Here is a 12,922-nt window from a genome sequence, read left to right as displayed (position 1 = left end):
TTAAGATATTTATTTTATTTTCATATTGTCACCCAGCAGATTTTAACAAATGTACAAATTAACAAGATGAACTAAGGGAGATAAATCAAACAAAAATAAATAAAATACTGTTTTAATATTTTGCTCAAATTAGTTATTTAGGACGGCAAATTTGAAAATATATAATGCATTCAATTTATATAGATAACCAATACAACTAATCTCACTTAATTAACCTTTCACTGTCAGAAAACTTGAAATATACTAACACTTCTTCTAGCAAAACATAAACAGGGGCAAGAGAAATGTAAAACTCCTATAAAAGCTTCTCACAAAAAAGATACAAAATAAAACCAAAAAAAGATAAAATTTTACCACTCTCTGATTACTTATGTAAGAGATATATACAAAAGTTAAAAAATAATGTGTCAAGTTTAAAATACGGTTATCAAGATTAGGCCCTAGCTTCACGTCTATTGTGATGTGTTTTCCATACTAAGATTTGATTTATTAATTCTTGTACATAAAAGGAGATATTTTTCAACAGTAATTAATTGTTCTTTTCCTCCAATTTGTAACATGATGAATTATATTTTCAATTGAAATGAACATTCCCATAGTGTCATGCCATAGATAGCCCAAAACATTATGACTCTTGAAAGGCTATTGCATATTTTGATGTAGTCTTTCAGGATATCATGATTGTTTGGACAAGCTCCTAGATTGCTTATGCCTTTATCTAGAATCTAAAAATCTAGAAAGGTTTGAAAAAAGTCGTGGCAGAAATATTAACCTTAATCTTGGAGAATATTTAAGACAATTGTATTACTATATTAAAATTGAATGAGGTTCAAAATTTTCTACTAAAAGCAAAAATTATAAACATGAAAACTAAAAGCAATCATCAAATATAACAACAAAATAAAGTGTATTCTGTAATACATGTACTTAAAGGGTGAGTTAACAGTGAACAAAAAGTACAAAAACAATGTACATGTACTTGTAAAAGAAAAAAACTTGTTATATGTTTAAGATTTTGTTTTTATATCTTATACTGTATTGCTTTTGGATTAACTTTGTTACAGATAACTCTTACTGTGGAGAAATCACATTTGTTTATGGAAACTACAGCAATTTTGTTCAGAGAAATAAAAAACATGTTTTCATACTACTGGAACATCTCATGGAATGCCTCTTACAAATGGGAGTAAACATTTAAATATAATAAGAATATTAGGTTTAACAAACGTTTGAAGTACATGTATATAACAATAAGGTCCAATAATCAGTACATATGGTCCCATTAACTGAAGCTTGGCACAATTTCACTATATTAAGAGAAGAAAAGGATTATGAACATATTCTGATACCGTACGTAACAATGCAAACTTAACACTAATCTATCCGAAAACAAAGCTGAACAAAATACACTTCTTCCACCACAATTTGTAAATGATATTGGAATGTTATCCATTAACTTCTGTTAAAAACATGCACATGTATCTACAAATAATTACTTGATTTAAATATACATTGTATGTAAGTCTGGACTGTTACCCTAATGCCCCTGGATGCAAGTTCAAACAATCAAGTTTTCATGGTGTATCAATGCCATATCAAAGAAAACTGAAGCATAAACCGTAAGTCACTTTGACCTTTTTTCAACTTGTTATTGACAATTTTTATAAGGTGTATCTATATTTATCCCTATTTTACAAAATTTTCCTTAGATCTTACTGACTGATTTGTCAAAGACCACCTTGACACATGAAAGATTAAGACCTAGTGAATAGTGATACTTCCATTCTCAAAATGGGCTGAATATAATTTAAAAAACATTGTACAATATATCACAGAAAAAACAAGTGAAAATTAAAAAAAACAAACAATAATACACACATACAATGTGCATGTACACATACTATTGCATAAGAATGTTCTCAGTTTATCAAAACAAGGAGCAACATAAAGAAAATACAATACATAGTTATGGACTATTCTTATATTATTGACTTTTTGACTCCCAAGTGAATGTACATAATTTTCAACAGGTTAAATATTGGAAAAGAACATTCCTGTACAAGGTCCAGTAAAAGGAATTATACAGGTGAAATAAAGCTTACAAATAGTCCAATTAGGGGGGCGGGGATAACTGTTTTCATATGTTTTCATTCTTAAGGTGGTACCAAACGCTACAGGGAGATAACTCTGTAAAGTCAGATAAATGTTTTAATTACGTTGTGTTGTAATAGGAATATTAAGCTTCTCAATGATCAAAATAAGTGTTTGTCAAACTGCTATATAACCAGTGTAATTTTTCTGACAAAACGGTTGGTTCATATTTTTTACATTTTTGTTAATTTACTTTGACAAAATTTTATGAATATTAAACGAGCCAAATTAATTTTAGTGAAAGTGTTGGGTACCACCTTAATAGAAAACATAAAATTGTTATTTCTTTTCCCCAAGCTTGATTTTACTTTTTTTTGGTTGCTTCTTACTTGACCCAAATGTCCTACCAGCTGACCGGAGAGTACAGAAAGGTACAGTAAGTTACCTGTTGTAAAATTTTATACTCGTACTCTAATAACTTGTCTGCATTATTCAACTTATTCAACATTTATGTGTATCTGACGAATGTAAAAGTTCTGACAAAATGACACATATATATATATATACATTTGTACTACATTGTACATGGACTTATGTATTTTATACATTCAATTAATTATCACAGACTGAACAAATATCCACATTTAGTATCACAAATATTGAACACTTTTAAGCCAAGCTTTTAAGAATCTGTCTTTTTTTATGTTATATATTAACATCAACAATTCATTTTTGTAGAAGCTCTAGGTAAGTTACTAATGAGACACAAATTACCAAGTTTTAAAGAATCTTTTCCATATTTCAGTAATATAAATGTACAAGTGGTATACAGGACATTAAATACATGGTTCTGACTTTGACTCCTTGGTCCAAAATATATCATATCACGATTTTATTTTAATTTCTAAAAAGCTGTATATATATACACAACACGTCACAATGATTTTGCTTTTTCCAGAAGTTTTTTTTTTTTAACCAATTTACTATAAAAAATTTACAAGGTTGTGAAAAAAAATTAATAAGAGGCATGTGAATATTACAGTTTTTACAAGTTATAAGGACAAATTCTTCAAACACGTATAAAGAAGTTGAAGTCTACAAAAAATGTATATACTATTGCTAGTTAAAAGTCAAACATTTTATCAGTACACAAGGAAAGCACTATATGACTATATACTGTAACAGTTATCACCTGTTGATTGGCACCATAATTTAAACCTTTGAACCAAGCAATTTTCTCAAACAAATCTTCAAAAAGACTACAAGTACTAGTTAACCAGTAACAGATGCCTCAATGAAGAAGTAAACATTTATTTTTACTCCATTCCAAGTGTTAATAATCTCCACAAGCCAAAGAAAGGCCTGTGAAGATTATTTAAACTTGGAATGGAGTAAAATAAATTGTTTTATGTCTGTTACTTATAAACTAGTACTACAATGTAGTAGGGTTTTTGAGATAAAGACACATTTCTTCAGTAAAGTGTAAACATGGTAAAGAATCTAAGCTATATTGAAATTATCAAAGACCAAACAATTATTGTAACTGACACAGCCAGTAGGTTGATTTGATAACAATGCTCAAGAAATCTTTACACAAAAAGACAGTACAATTCTGAGTAATAAAAAATTTCCTAGAAAAATGGCACAAGTACATAAAAATGTATTAATACCCGGAATAAAGTAATGTCTTGTATACACGGTACATGTTTAAGCATGTTAAGCTTACAAGGATCTGACATCATTCTTATCAGCCAATCAAATTTCTGCTAAAACAATTTAGAACATGTATTATAACTTACAATGTATATGACAACTAAACCAAGTGGTCTTTAAAACAGAACTAAAACAGTGTTATAAGGGAGACTGGTCACATATATTAGATTGGTTTTGATATTTTGTTTTTTTCTTTCTTAATATTGGTATTACTAATCAAAACAGTTAACAAATATTTCTATGGTATAAATTTAAACATATCAAAGGTTTTCCTATAAATTTATTTAAGATATTTTATCATTTAACCATGCAAAAACTATAAATATTTCCAAAATAAATCTTTTAAAATCTTTAAAATCTATTGTGTATAGTGAATTTTAGATTACAGACATGATTGAAAAATTTACAGTAATACATATTTTGGCATCTTTAAAGAGCTAAAATCCTTTTGATATCAGGACCATGCTTCCAGTGGTTCATCTGTATGCCCTACTCTGAAAAAACAACAACTACAGCAAGCCTTTGGCCTTGATTTGAATTTTGAAGTATCACAGTCATAAATCTGAATTTCTGAAAATCTGGTTCCTCTTAGGGATACAATTAACTGGTTTTTCGTGTATGCCACACAGACAGGCTTAACGTCAATACCCAGCTGGAATGTGTTTTGAACTGGACATGCCAGGAATTCACCTTTTGGTGAAAATAACTGTACTCTGTAATTATTTGCATCTGCAACAAAAATATTATCGTAATCATCAACACAAATGCCCATTGGATAAAATAAAGAACCTAAAGCGGACCCTTGAGATCCAAACATACATCGTATACTTCCATCGGTTTTGTGAACTTTGATTCTGTGGTTTCCGCTGTCAGATACTATGATGTCATTTTTACTATTTGTTGTAATGTAATATGGAAAAAGAAATTGTTCTAAGGTTTCTCCCCCAGTTCCGAATGAAAATGCATGTTTCTTTCTGTCTGTGAAGATATGAACTCTGTTTCTTTGTAGACTACTAACAATTATACGTTCACGTTTACTAATGGCAATTCCGAACGGATTTTCACTTTTATACACATCACCATATTGTGCAATCAGTCGACCATCGGTTGTATATTCACGTAATATAGCATTTCCTGACCGACTGACTGTAACTAGGATTGATCCCGCCTTAGTTACAGCAACATCTCTGATAGAACAGTCACATTTGAAAGACATATTTTTAGTATCCCCGTCTGGGATATATATTGTAATTGTATTTTTGCTACAGTCAGCAATAATTATCCTTCCTGTTTTTGGACATACAGCAAGGCCAGAAATGTTTACAAATCCTTCAGGTCCACTATCAAACTGCCCAAATCTCTGTGAAAACGTCAAAGAACTCTTTTTAGAGGTGGGCCTTTCTGTGAGGGGAAAGTCTGGTCTGTCCCCTTTAGATCCTGATTGGTTTTGGCTTAGAGACGATGATAGTATTGTGTCTTTTAGACTGGTTATAAGATGGTTGTAAGGAAATGCAGACACACCACCTTCTGGAAGGGTTACCTCCTGGAAAACATAAATACAAAATAAAATCATTCTGATCAGATAAGGCCTAAATTTAAGTATTGTTTGTTTCCCCATCCTGACCCTGCCAAGCAATAATTTTATTTTTTCCAAAAAGCTTGAAAAATATCGGACGATGCGACAAGCTTAAATAATCAGAAATGAATAAAATAATTTTCTACTTAGTTTTGATAATAAAATTTTATGAGTAGCACCGCTTTTGCAGGGTCGGTCGGGATTGGGGAAACAAACAATATTTTATTTTAGGCTTAAAAGATAGAGGACTTGTTATAACAAATGTTGGATGCTTATGGACGATCTTTGGATTAATTTGTCAAGCACAAGCTTAAGATGGAAACCCTGCAAAGCTTTAACTAGCTCTACCAAAATGATACAGGATATAAAATATATTTACATGTACATGTACCATAAAATCTAAAATCAAAAATCTTACTATAGCAATAGGGACTTGTCTACAGGTCAGCTATGTAGCCCTTTTGTTTCTTAGAATGAGTCCAAGTATGTATACCCTGCTAGCATGTACAATGTAGTAAGGGCACAAATATTTATTCTTAAAAGAATTTGAATTGCACAGACAATAACATGCAATTTACATGTATGATATTATCTGTATTGTATGGTGTTTTTTTTTATGATCATTAATATTTAACCCCTTGAGGTTCAGTTACTATAAATTATTTGGATTCTAACAAGACATGCAAGACTTTAATACAGTCTCCTATGGCTATAACTAAGTAAATATTTACTTTTGAAATTTGCTTTCCCATTTATTTGCTGTACATGTAAATTACTTTTTTCCAAAGGAATAAATTCTAAGCATGTCATTTAAATGATTTATCAAAATATAAGTATTGTTTTATACCGATATTGTTATTTGTTATAACATATTACACAGATACACAAAAATACACTAGTAGAGTGGCTGCAAGTTGACTTTTATATGTTTTTTGATTACTTTTGTTGTTTGCTTGCTGTCTCATTGCAACGAACATGTTATTTTTTACATGTACATACACCTCATATCTCCTATTCTTTATCTTTATTCTTTATATATTCTATATGAATTTTACGTCATGACTGCCCTTAAATAGAAGAATTTTGTTGAGGATACTTATGAAATGACGATAATTAATTTAAAATTAAAATTAGATATAGTATATATCGGAAGACCTTTTTGCAGCATTTAACATATGTTCAATATATACTTCTGTTTGTAATATATATTGATTTATATCTGGGACCAAAAGATTAGTGCTACACCCTAGGAATATATCATATATATACAATATATTCATATACAATTTAATTAATTTTGCAATTCATTTATGAGAAAATAGTGAAATACATTGTACACTTTATTTCTGCCCTGTTTAGACATGTTTACTGACATTCACCTTGTTTGTAGAAAAAGGTTTTATGATAAAATCAAGTGTATTCTGAGTCCTGTTTAATGTTCTATAAACATTATAAAGATGTATATATTATTCATTCCTAAGATCAATGTTCCCTTAACTTCACATCAATAACATTTTTATGGCTTGTTATGTAATTTTATTTTACATAAAACCCACTTCTTGTATATACTCTATTGACATAATGTAATGCTGTTTTAAAAGTCTATTCACAAAATCCATAATGAGGGTCTTTTTTCCAAAGAGCATGGGGAGGGGCAACTATTCCCAAGAAGCATGGAAAGGGTCTATTCCCAACAATTATGGGGGGAAGGGGGGGGGGGGGGGCTCTTCTTGTGTAAAGCTACATGTATAAATTAAAAGACATGTTGCTAGAAGGGCTGCAATGTTTCATTTGTCAAATATTATCAATGAGGTGCAATTTGACTGAGGTAAATGATAAACTGGTATATCAATAGGTCATCAGGCTCATACATTTATAACCTTCACTGATGTGGATCCAAGATTTTGAAAGGTGCCACAAGGCAGCAGTTAATGTGGGACTAGTTAACAGTTTATATAAATCCTATGTAGGTGGTAAACAAAAGAGGGCTACAGCTTTCTTAAATCCACTTCTTTACTGTCATTTATCAATGAATTGGTTGTAAATACTGTCCACCACTTCTTACATGTACAATGTACAGTAGTGTATTTAATGAGTATGAATGACCCCATCAGGCCCATAAAAGTGAGCTGTTTAAATTATATAGTATTACAGAAACAAAATAGCAATTGTCTATGAACTCATGATAAATACATTATACTTTTATTGTTTATATGTGTACATGTTATTTCATGTATTTCATAACAATACAATTCAGATTATTTGGATTGTACATTGATAAGTATCTTATCTGTTGATTTTTTTATTGACACTTGAAAGTTAAATAATCCTCTGTAATCTAATTAAAAAGGTCAAAGGTTTAATTATCAGATCCCAGAATATAAATAATAGGGTTTTAACATGAAATATAATGTTTTCATTCTTAGATTAAAAAAATAAATAATAAGAAATGAAAAATCAGAACCCCTAACCCATTTTTCATATTTTTTTGTAAAAGCTGATACAACCATAACTAGAGTCCATACACTATTAAATTGCTGTCTTACTGAAAAGTTATTTTTCAGCAAAAGTTTCCATTAAGTTTAATAGGTATAAAACCAATGTAGCCCTGTAAACATTTGTTAAGTTCATGTCCTTGGTCTATTGACACAGGCAATGAATATTTTATATTAGGTGACTGTTAACTAGTTACACATGTATTATACATGTGACATTCTCTTTAAGATTTGTATACAAGTTCAAAAAACAGTTTAATTTCTTTAATCTTATCAGAATTAAGAGAGAAAAACTTAATAAATAAAGTAGTTCATAAAACAGTAATCCCAAATAAGAACCTCAATATTATAAATCAATGAAAATTAGAGTTAATTCCCCTGATATTGCAAACTGTTTCTTTGTTGTCCTTATCATACCACAGAATTTATATACCATACAAAATACAGAAATAAGTCATAAATGTAAGGATCCAATGTTCAAAATACAAAATAAATAAGTTAATGACCTACCAGACGACATATGGGACATGGAAACTGGACGCTTCCCTGGTTACCGGTCCCTGTGAATTTCTTTATGTAGTCTTCAATACAACCTTCACAGAATGTATGTAAACATGGCAATGCCTTTGGTTGATTGTAGCATTGGAGACATATTGAACACGATAGAAATGTGTCCTCAATTTGCTCCACGACGTTGGGAGCCGTCATCTTACTGTAAACATCCCGAAGTTTAGATCGGAACAGGTGCTTGTTCAATCGGACATTTTCACAACAGGTGTCACGTGGTTAGGCTACTGTAAGGGATTAATCAATATCAACAGTCTACCATACAGGATTAATTCAATAGTAATTAATCTTGGACTTCTCTCACAAGATGAACTTATTAGAAAATAATTAAAACATTTAATCTATAACAGATAAAGTAGTCTTGCAAAAATCAAAGTATTCGACGGTTTAATTTAAAGGGAGGACAGCCCCCTCCCAGCAGGCACACAACGTTGATTTAACATTGAATCAATGTTTATTTTCTATGTTGAATCAATGTTGAATTATTATTAGATTTTGCAAATTTGTATCAACGTTGAAATCCTATGTTGAATCAACGTTGATGTTCAACATTGAATCTATATAGAATAATAGTTGCTTCAACATTGTTTCAACCAATAGCTTAATTTGAATTCAGATTGAATTCAGGGTGAATACAATACTAGTATTCAACACGGAATCAAAATTGGTTAGTGATTGTGTTCAACTGTGTTTCCACCTAAACTAATGTGTTTCATTCATCCTGTATTTTCTTTGTCTTGCAGTCCATAATTTTATACTGTAGCAATGTTCAAGCTATTGTCTTCTCTAGGCGCTCAATATGCAAACCTGATCCAATAACTGCTCCATTAGACCCAAGTTTGAAAAATAATCTCAAAACAAAATTGATTATCTTTGAATAAAGTCATTGTCTGGTTATATTTGACATGGTGTGTTCTTTAGTTCATTGTTGAAGACTGTATGGTAACGCAAAGATATATAAAAAATGTTCTTTGGTTGATGGTTGTCTTGTTAACAATAGGTACAACAATAAAAAGTGTTTGGGTGCACAAAACTTTTAATACAATGTAGATGCCATTGACTGCCAATTACTTGTAAAATATCAGTAATTTTCAACAATAAAACTGAGTGACCACATTCGTGTGATGAGAGCATGGCTTGACAATGATGATGATAACAACCAATCAGCTGAATAACAAATATGGGTGTTGAGGGATATCCTACGAACCATAATTTAACCACCAAGATTTTTTTAACATTTAACAACATGCTTACAACAACACAAATTATCATCCAAGAGAATTATTGATTTCGAAAGCGCACCACCCTTAATACACAAATTTTGCTCAATGTCTATTTGAAATATCGAGTGGTCAAAATATAAAACAAAGTTTGCTGTTCGGACACTTCCTATCCTATGTATTATAATGTCCAACCACTGATTATAGAGAAATATTCAATACGATAAAATTCAAATAAATTTATTTATTAATACTGAAACTTTTTATTTATTAATAGTGCAACTTCAACTTCTTTTTTCTCACACCTTGTCTTTTTGGAGCCCGTTTTAGAAAGTTTATTGTTTTTTCAGACACTTGAATTGCTGTTCTGTGATTCCATCTAGGTCTTCATGATGACATCTACAAAATCAAAAGTTATAACATTGTAAAGTTGTATTCTGTTCAACACATTTAACTATTTTAACTTCATAATGATATTACTTTAAAGTATAAATAAAAAGCATAAGAACCGGTGAAAACTAAAGTAAATAACAGTTGTTCTTTGAAGTCTCAACTACATTTCCTTTTAGATAGACTAGAAGGACTTAGGTATAATCTGCAAGAAAATCCTAACTACTACATTTTAATTTGAACAAATTGAAGGTTTATCCACTTATGTCTTTTTCTGTATTACTTGTGCTGCGGCATGTATATCTGACTAATTGACATATTCGAGGATGGTAAAGGGGGTTCTTAACACAGAAACATGTGAAATAAAAAAAAACAAAAAAAACACTGCACTGAAAATAAAAATTTGGATAAAGGAAACACGAAAAATTAAATCATGAATATTATTAAGGAAAAAAGTACTAGAAGTTAATACTCAGTCGTTATTGGAGATCACAGTCATGATTATTTTTTCAAAGACCCTGCAGTCACCTTTTCGCTTCCGCTTGTTGCATCCGAATCGTGGAAAAGATAACTTGATCGCAATTAATATCCTGGGAACACATAATTTAAAACAATCTCCCGACTGGACTTCGAATTTAGTCCTGGTTTACTTTTTTTTTTATCTTGAATGTTGGACTAGCACGAGAAATTAAAGAGTACCCAGACGAAACACGGAAAATAAATAAGAGGAAACAAAAATAATGCATGTCGAAACCAATTACGAGAAATAAAACGCTAAAACACGTGAAATCAAAAGGCCATAAATGCAAATAACTTTTTACCACCCTCATATACCCTTTATGTTTAATCACCTTGTCCAAACTCTACCTCAATTTTGACAGTAAAATTAAAGGTTCAACTTGGTGAGTCATATATAGCTTCTGACCTTTCCATCCCAAAGTTGTAAACAAGCCCCCCCTTTTTATGCGATTAAAATTTCTTTTCACTTTTGATTCAATCATATGATATCAAATAGTCAATGATAAAAATTCAAGAGACGTTGCAAGATATCTTGGGAATGGTAACATGCTATCCTGATCCTAAGGTCAATCCATAGATTGTCCTAAACATCCCCCTTTTTCACGTGTAAAATTTCAACTTTTCAGTACTGTACAGTTTCATAACGACATGATATGTTCACATTTCTAAAATACGATAACGTAATCACAACAATTAATATAAATACTTACTATAAAAATGTAAAAGCTGTATAGAGGAAAGATATTGATAAAAACTCTGCACAAATCACTTGTGGTCTCGTTGGCGGATATTCAAACTTTGGCAACAAAAACAACTGCGCATGCGCATACCTGAAGTCTTAAAATAGAAATGTTACAATGCCACGAAAATTTAAATCGTTATTTAAATAGATCTATCCGTTGTTTATATTTCAAGTTGTCAACCATTGTTTATGTACTGATGTATACGTCTTTCTCTTTGAATTAATAAAAAGAATAGAAAAAAAAAGAAATGAAAACAAGATATTTGACATCAGAAGTCAAGGAAAAAGGTGGAGGGATCTTTCAAGGGGAAGGAGTTATTCACAAATATTTAATTTTATATTTACTGTATGATCCTGTATACACGCTGGTTCTTTTGTTATGTTTTGGGGTGGGGTGAATTTTTTAAATTTTGTATTATTTCAATATTTGGGGTGCGAAGTTCATGATTAATTAGTAAATTAATGCTTATATATACACTGCTAATTGTTTTATGTGTTATTCTATAATCACCACAACAATTACTGATAAATCTACTAAATATTTTATTTAATGTGAATATCGTTTTCAATTTGAAAATAATTGTGATGTGTCAAATACTTCTTATTTGACAATTCTGGTATCCACAACTACTGGGTTTTATATATTGTTTAGCCAACGTTGATTCAGTGTTGGTATTTCAACACAATGTCAATTCAACGTTGAAACAATGTACTAATTTCAACGTTGCATTGTCAACGTTGAATCAATGTTGAATATTTGTTGATCAATGTATAACCTTAAATCAACAAAGATTCAACGTTGATTCAACAAAGTGTGCCTGCAGGGCTCTCTTGGTCATTCCCAGTTTTAATCAATTGTACATATGCCTTTAAATAGTTTCACAATGTTTTAGTCGGTAATGTATTTTTTTCAGCGAATCAACATAGTCGTGGTATCGGTGATTTGAATAGTGCTGTTAATGTACTATTGCTGTTTTTATTATTTTGTTCCATTTTATAACCAAATGTATGATCTGATAAACAAGTCGGCGGCTTTTTTATTTCCTAAAATTTATTCTTAATCCCCCCCCCCCCCCCCGCCCCATTTGATGAAAAAACATATTCTGGTCAGGCAGATACGGAAGCCGATAAGGGCCATTCAAAAAAAAAAAAATTATGTCGTAATTACGACATAGCATGTCGTAATTTCGACATAACATGTCGTTATAACGACATCGCTATGTCGTAATTTCGACATAATATGTCGTTATAACGACATCGCTATGTCGTAATTTAGACATAACATGTCGTTATAACGACATCTCTATGTCGTAATTTCGACATAAAATGTCGTTATAACGACATCGCTTTGTCGTAATTTCGACATAACTTGTCGTAATAACGACATCACTATATATATTAAAGAATATGTATTATGATTGCCAAGACACTAAATGACACAGAAATTAACAACTATAGGTCATATCATAATGCCCCAATAACTAGAAAAGCCCCCGCATAATCAGCTATAAAAGAGGGACGAAAGATACCAGAGGGATAGCCCCCGAATTGCTGTGTGGCAGACAGTGTTATTAATTAATTATTAGCTCCCTTGGTAAAACTCCAAATT

General features: G+C 30.8%; 1 protein-coding gene and 1 long non-coding RNA gene across 2 annotated transcripts; both read right to left on the bottom strand.

The window, feature by feature from the left end:
- LOC139484781 (E3 ubiquitin-protein ligase TRIM71-like) lies at positions 1-8,668 on the bottom strand. The gene is made up of 2 exons (XM_071268743.1): positions 8,386-8,668; positions 1-5,347 (listed from the first exon to the last, which is right to left on the bottom strand). The coding sequence occupies exons 1-2, from the start codon at positions 8,581-8,583 to the stop codon at positions 4,259-4,261; spliced, it is 1,287 nt and encodes a 428-aa protein (XP_071124844.1). The 5' UTR covers positions 8,584-8,668; the 3' UTR covers positions 1-4,258.
- A 1,218-nt stretch (positions 8,669-9,886) lies between these two features.
- On the bottom strand, positions 9,887-11,604 carry LOC139484780 (uncharacterized). Its single transcript, XR_011655153.1, has 2 exons — positions 11,282-11,604; positions 9,887-10,061 (listed from the first exon to the last, which is right to left on the bottom strand). It is a non-coding gene; the product is annotated as an uncharacterized lncRNA (long non-coding RNA).
- Between the last annotated feature and the right edge of the window lie 1,318 nt (positions 11,605-12,922).

This window comes from Mytilus edulis, chromosome 8 (assembly GCF_963676685.1).
Source record: "Mytilus edulis chromosome 8, xbMytEdul2.2, whole genome shotgun sequence".
In the NCBI taxonomy this organism is placed as follows: Eukaryota; Metazoa; Mollusca; class Bivalvia; order Mytilida; family Mytilidae; genus Mytilus; species Mytilus edulis.
This window is presented reverse-complemented; position numbering and strand designations above follow the sequence as displayed.

What these genes read in the sequence shown, in the direction of transcription:
- LOC139484781 (XM_071268743.1), bottom strand. Translation starts at nt 8,583, where the DNA reads ATGACGGCTCCCAACGTCGTGGAGCAAATTGAGGACACATTTCTATCG. An exon ending in CATGTCCCATATGTCGTCTG is followed by an intron (nt 5,348 to 8,385) that starts GTAGGTCATTAA and finishes TATGTTTTCCAG; the next exon opens with GAGGTAACCCTTCCAGAAGG.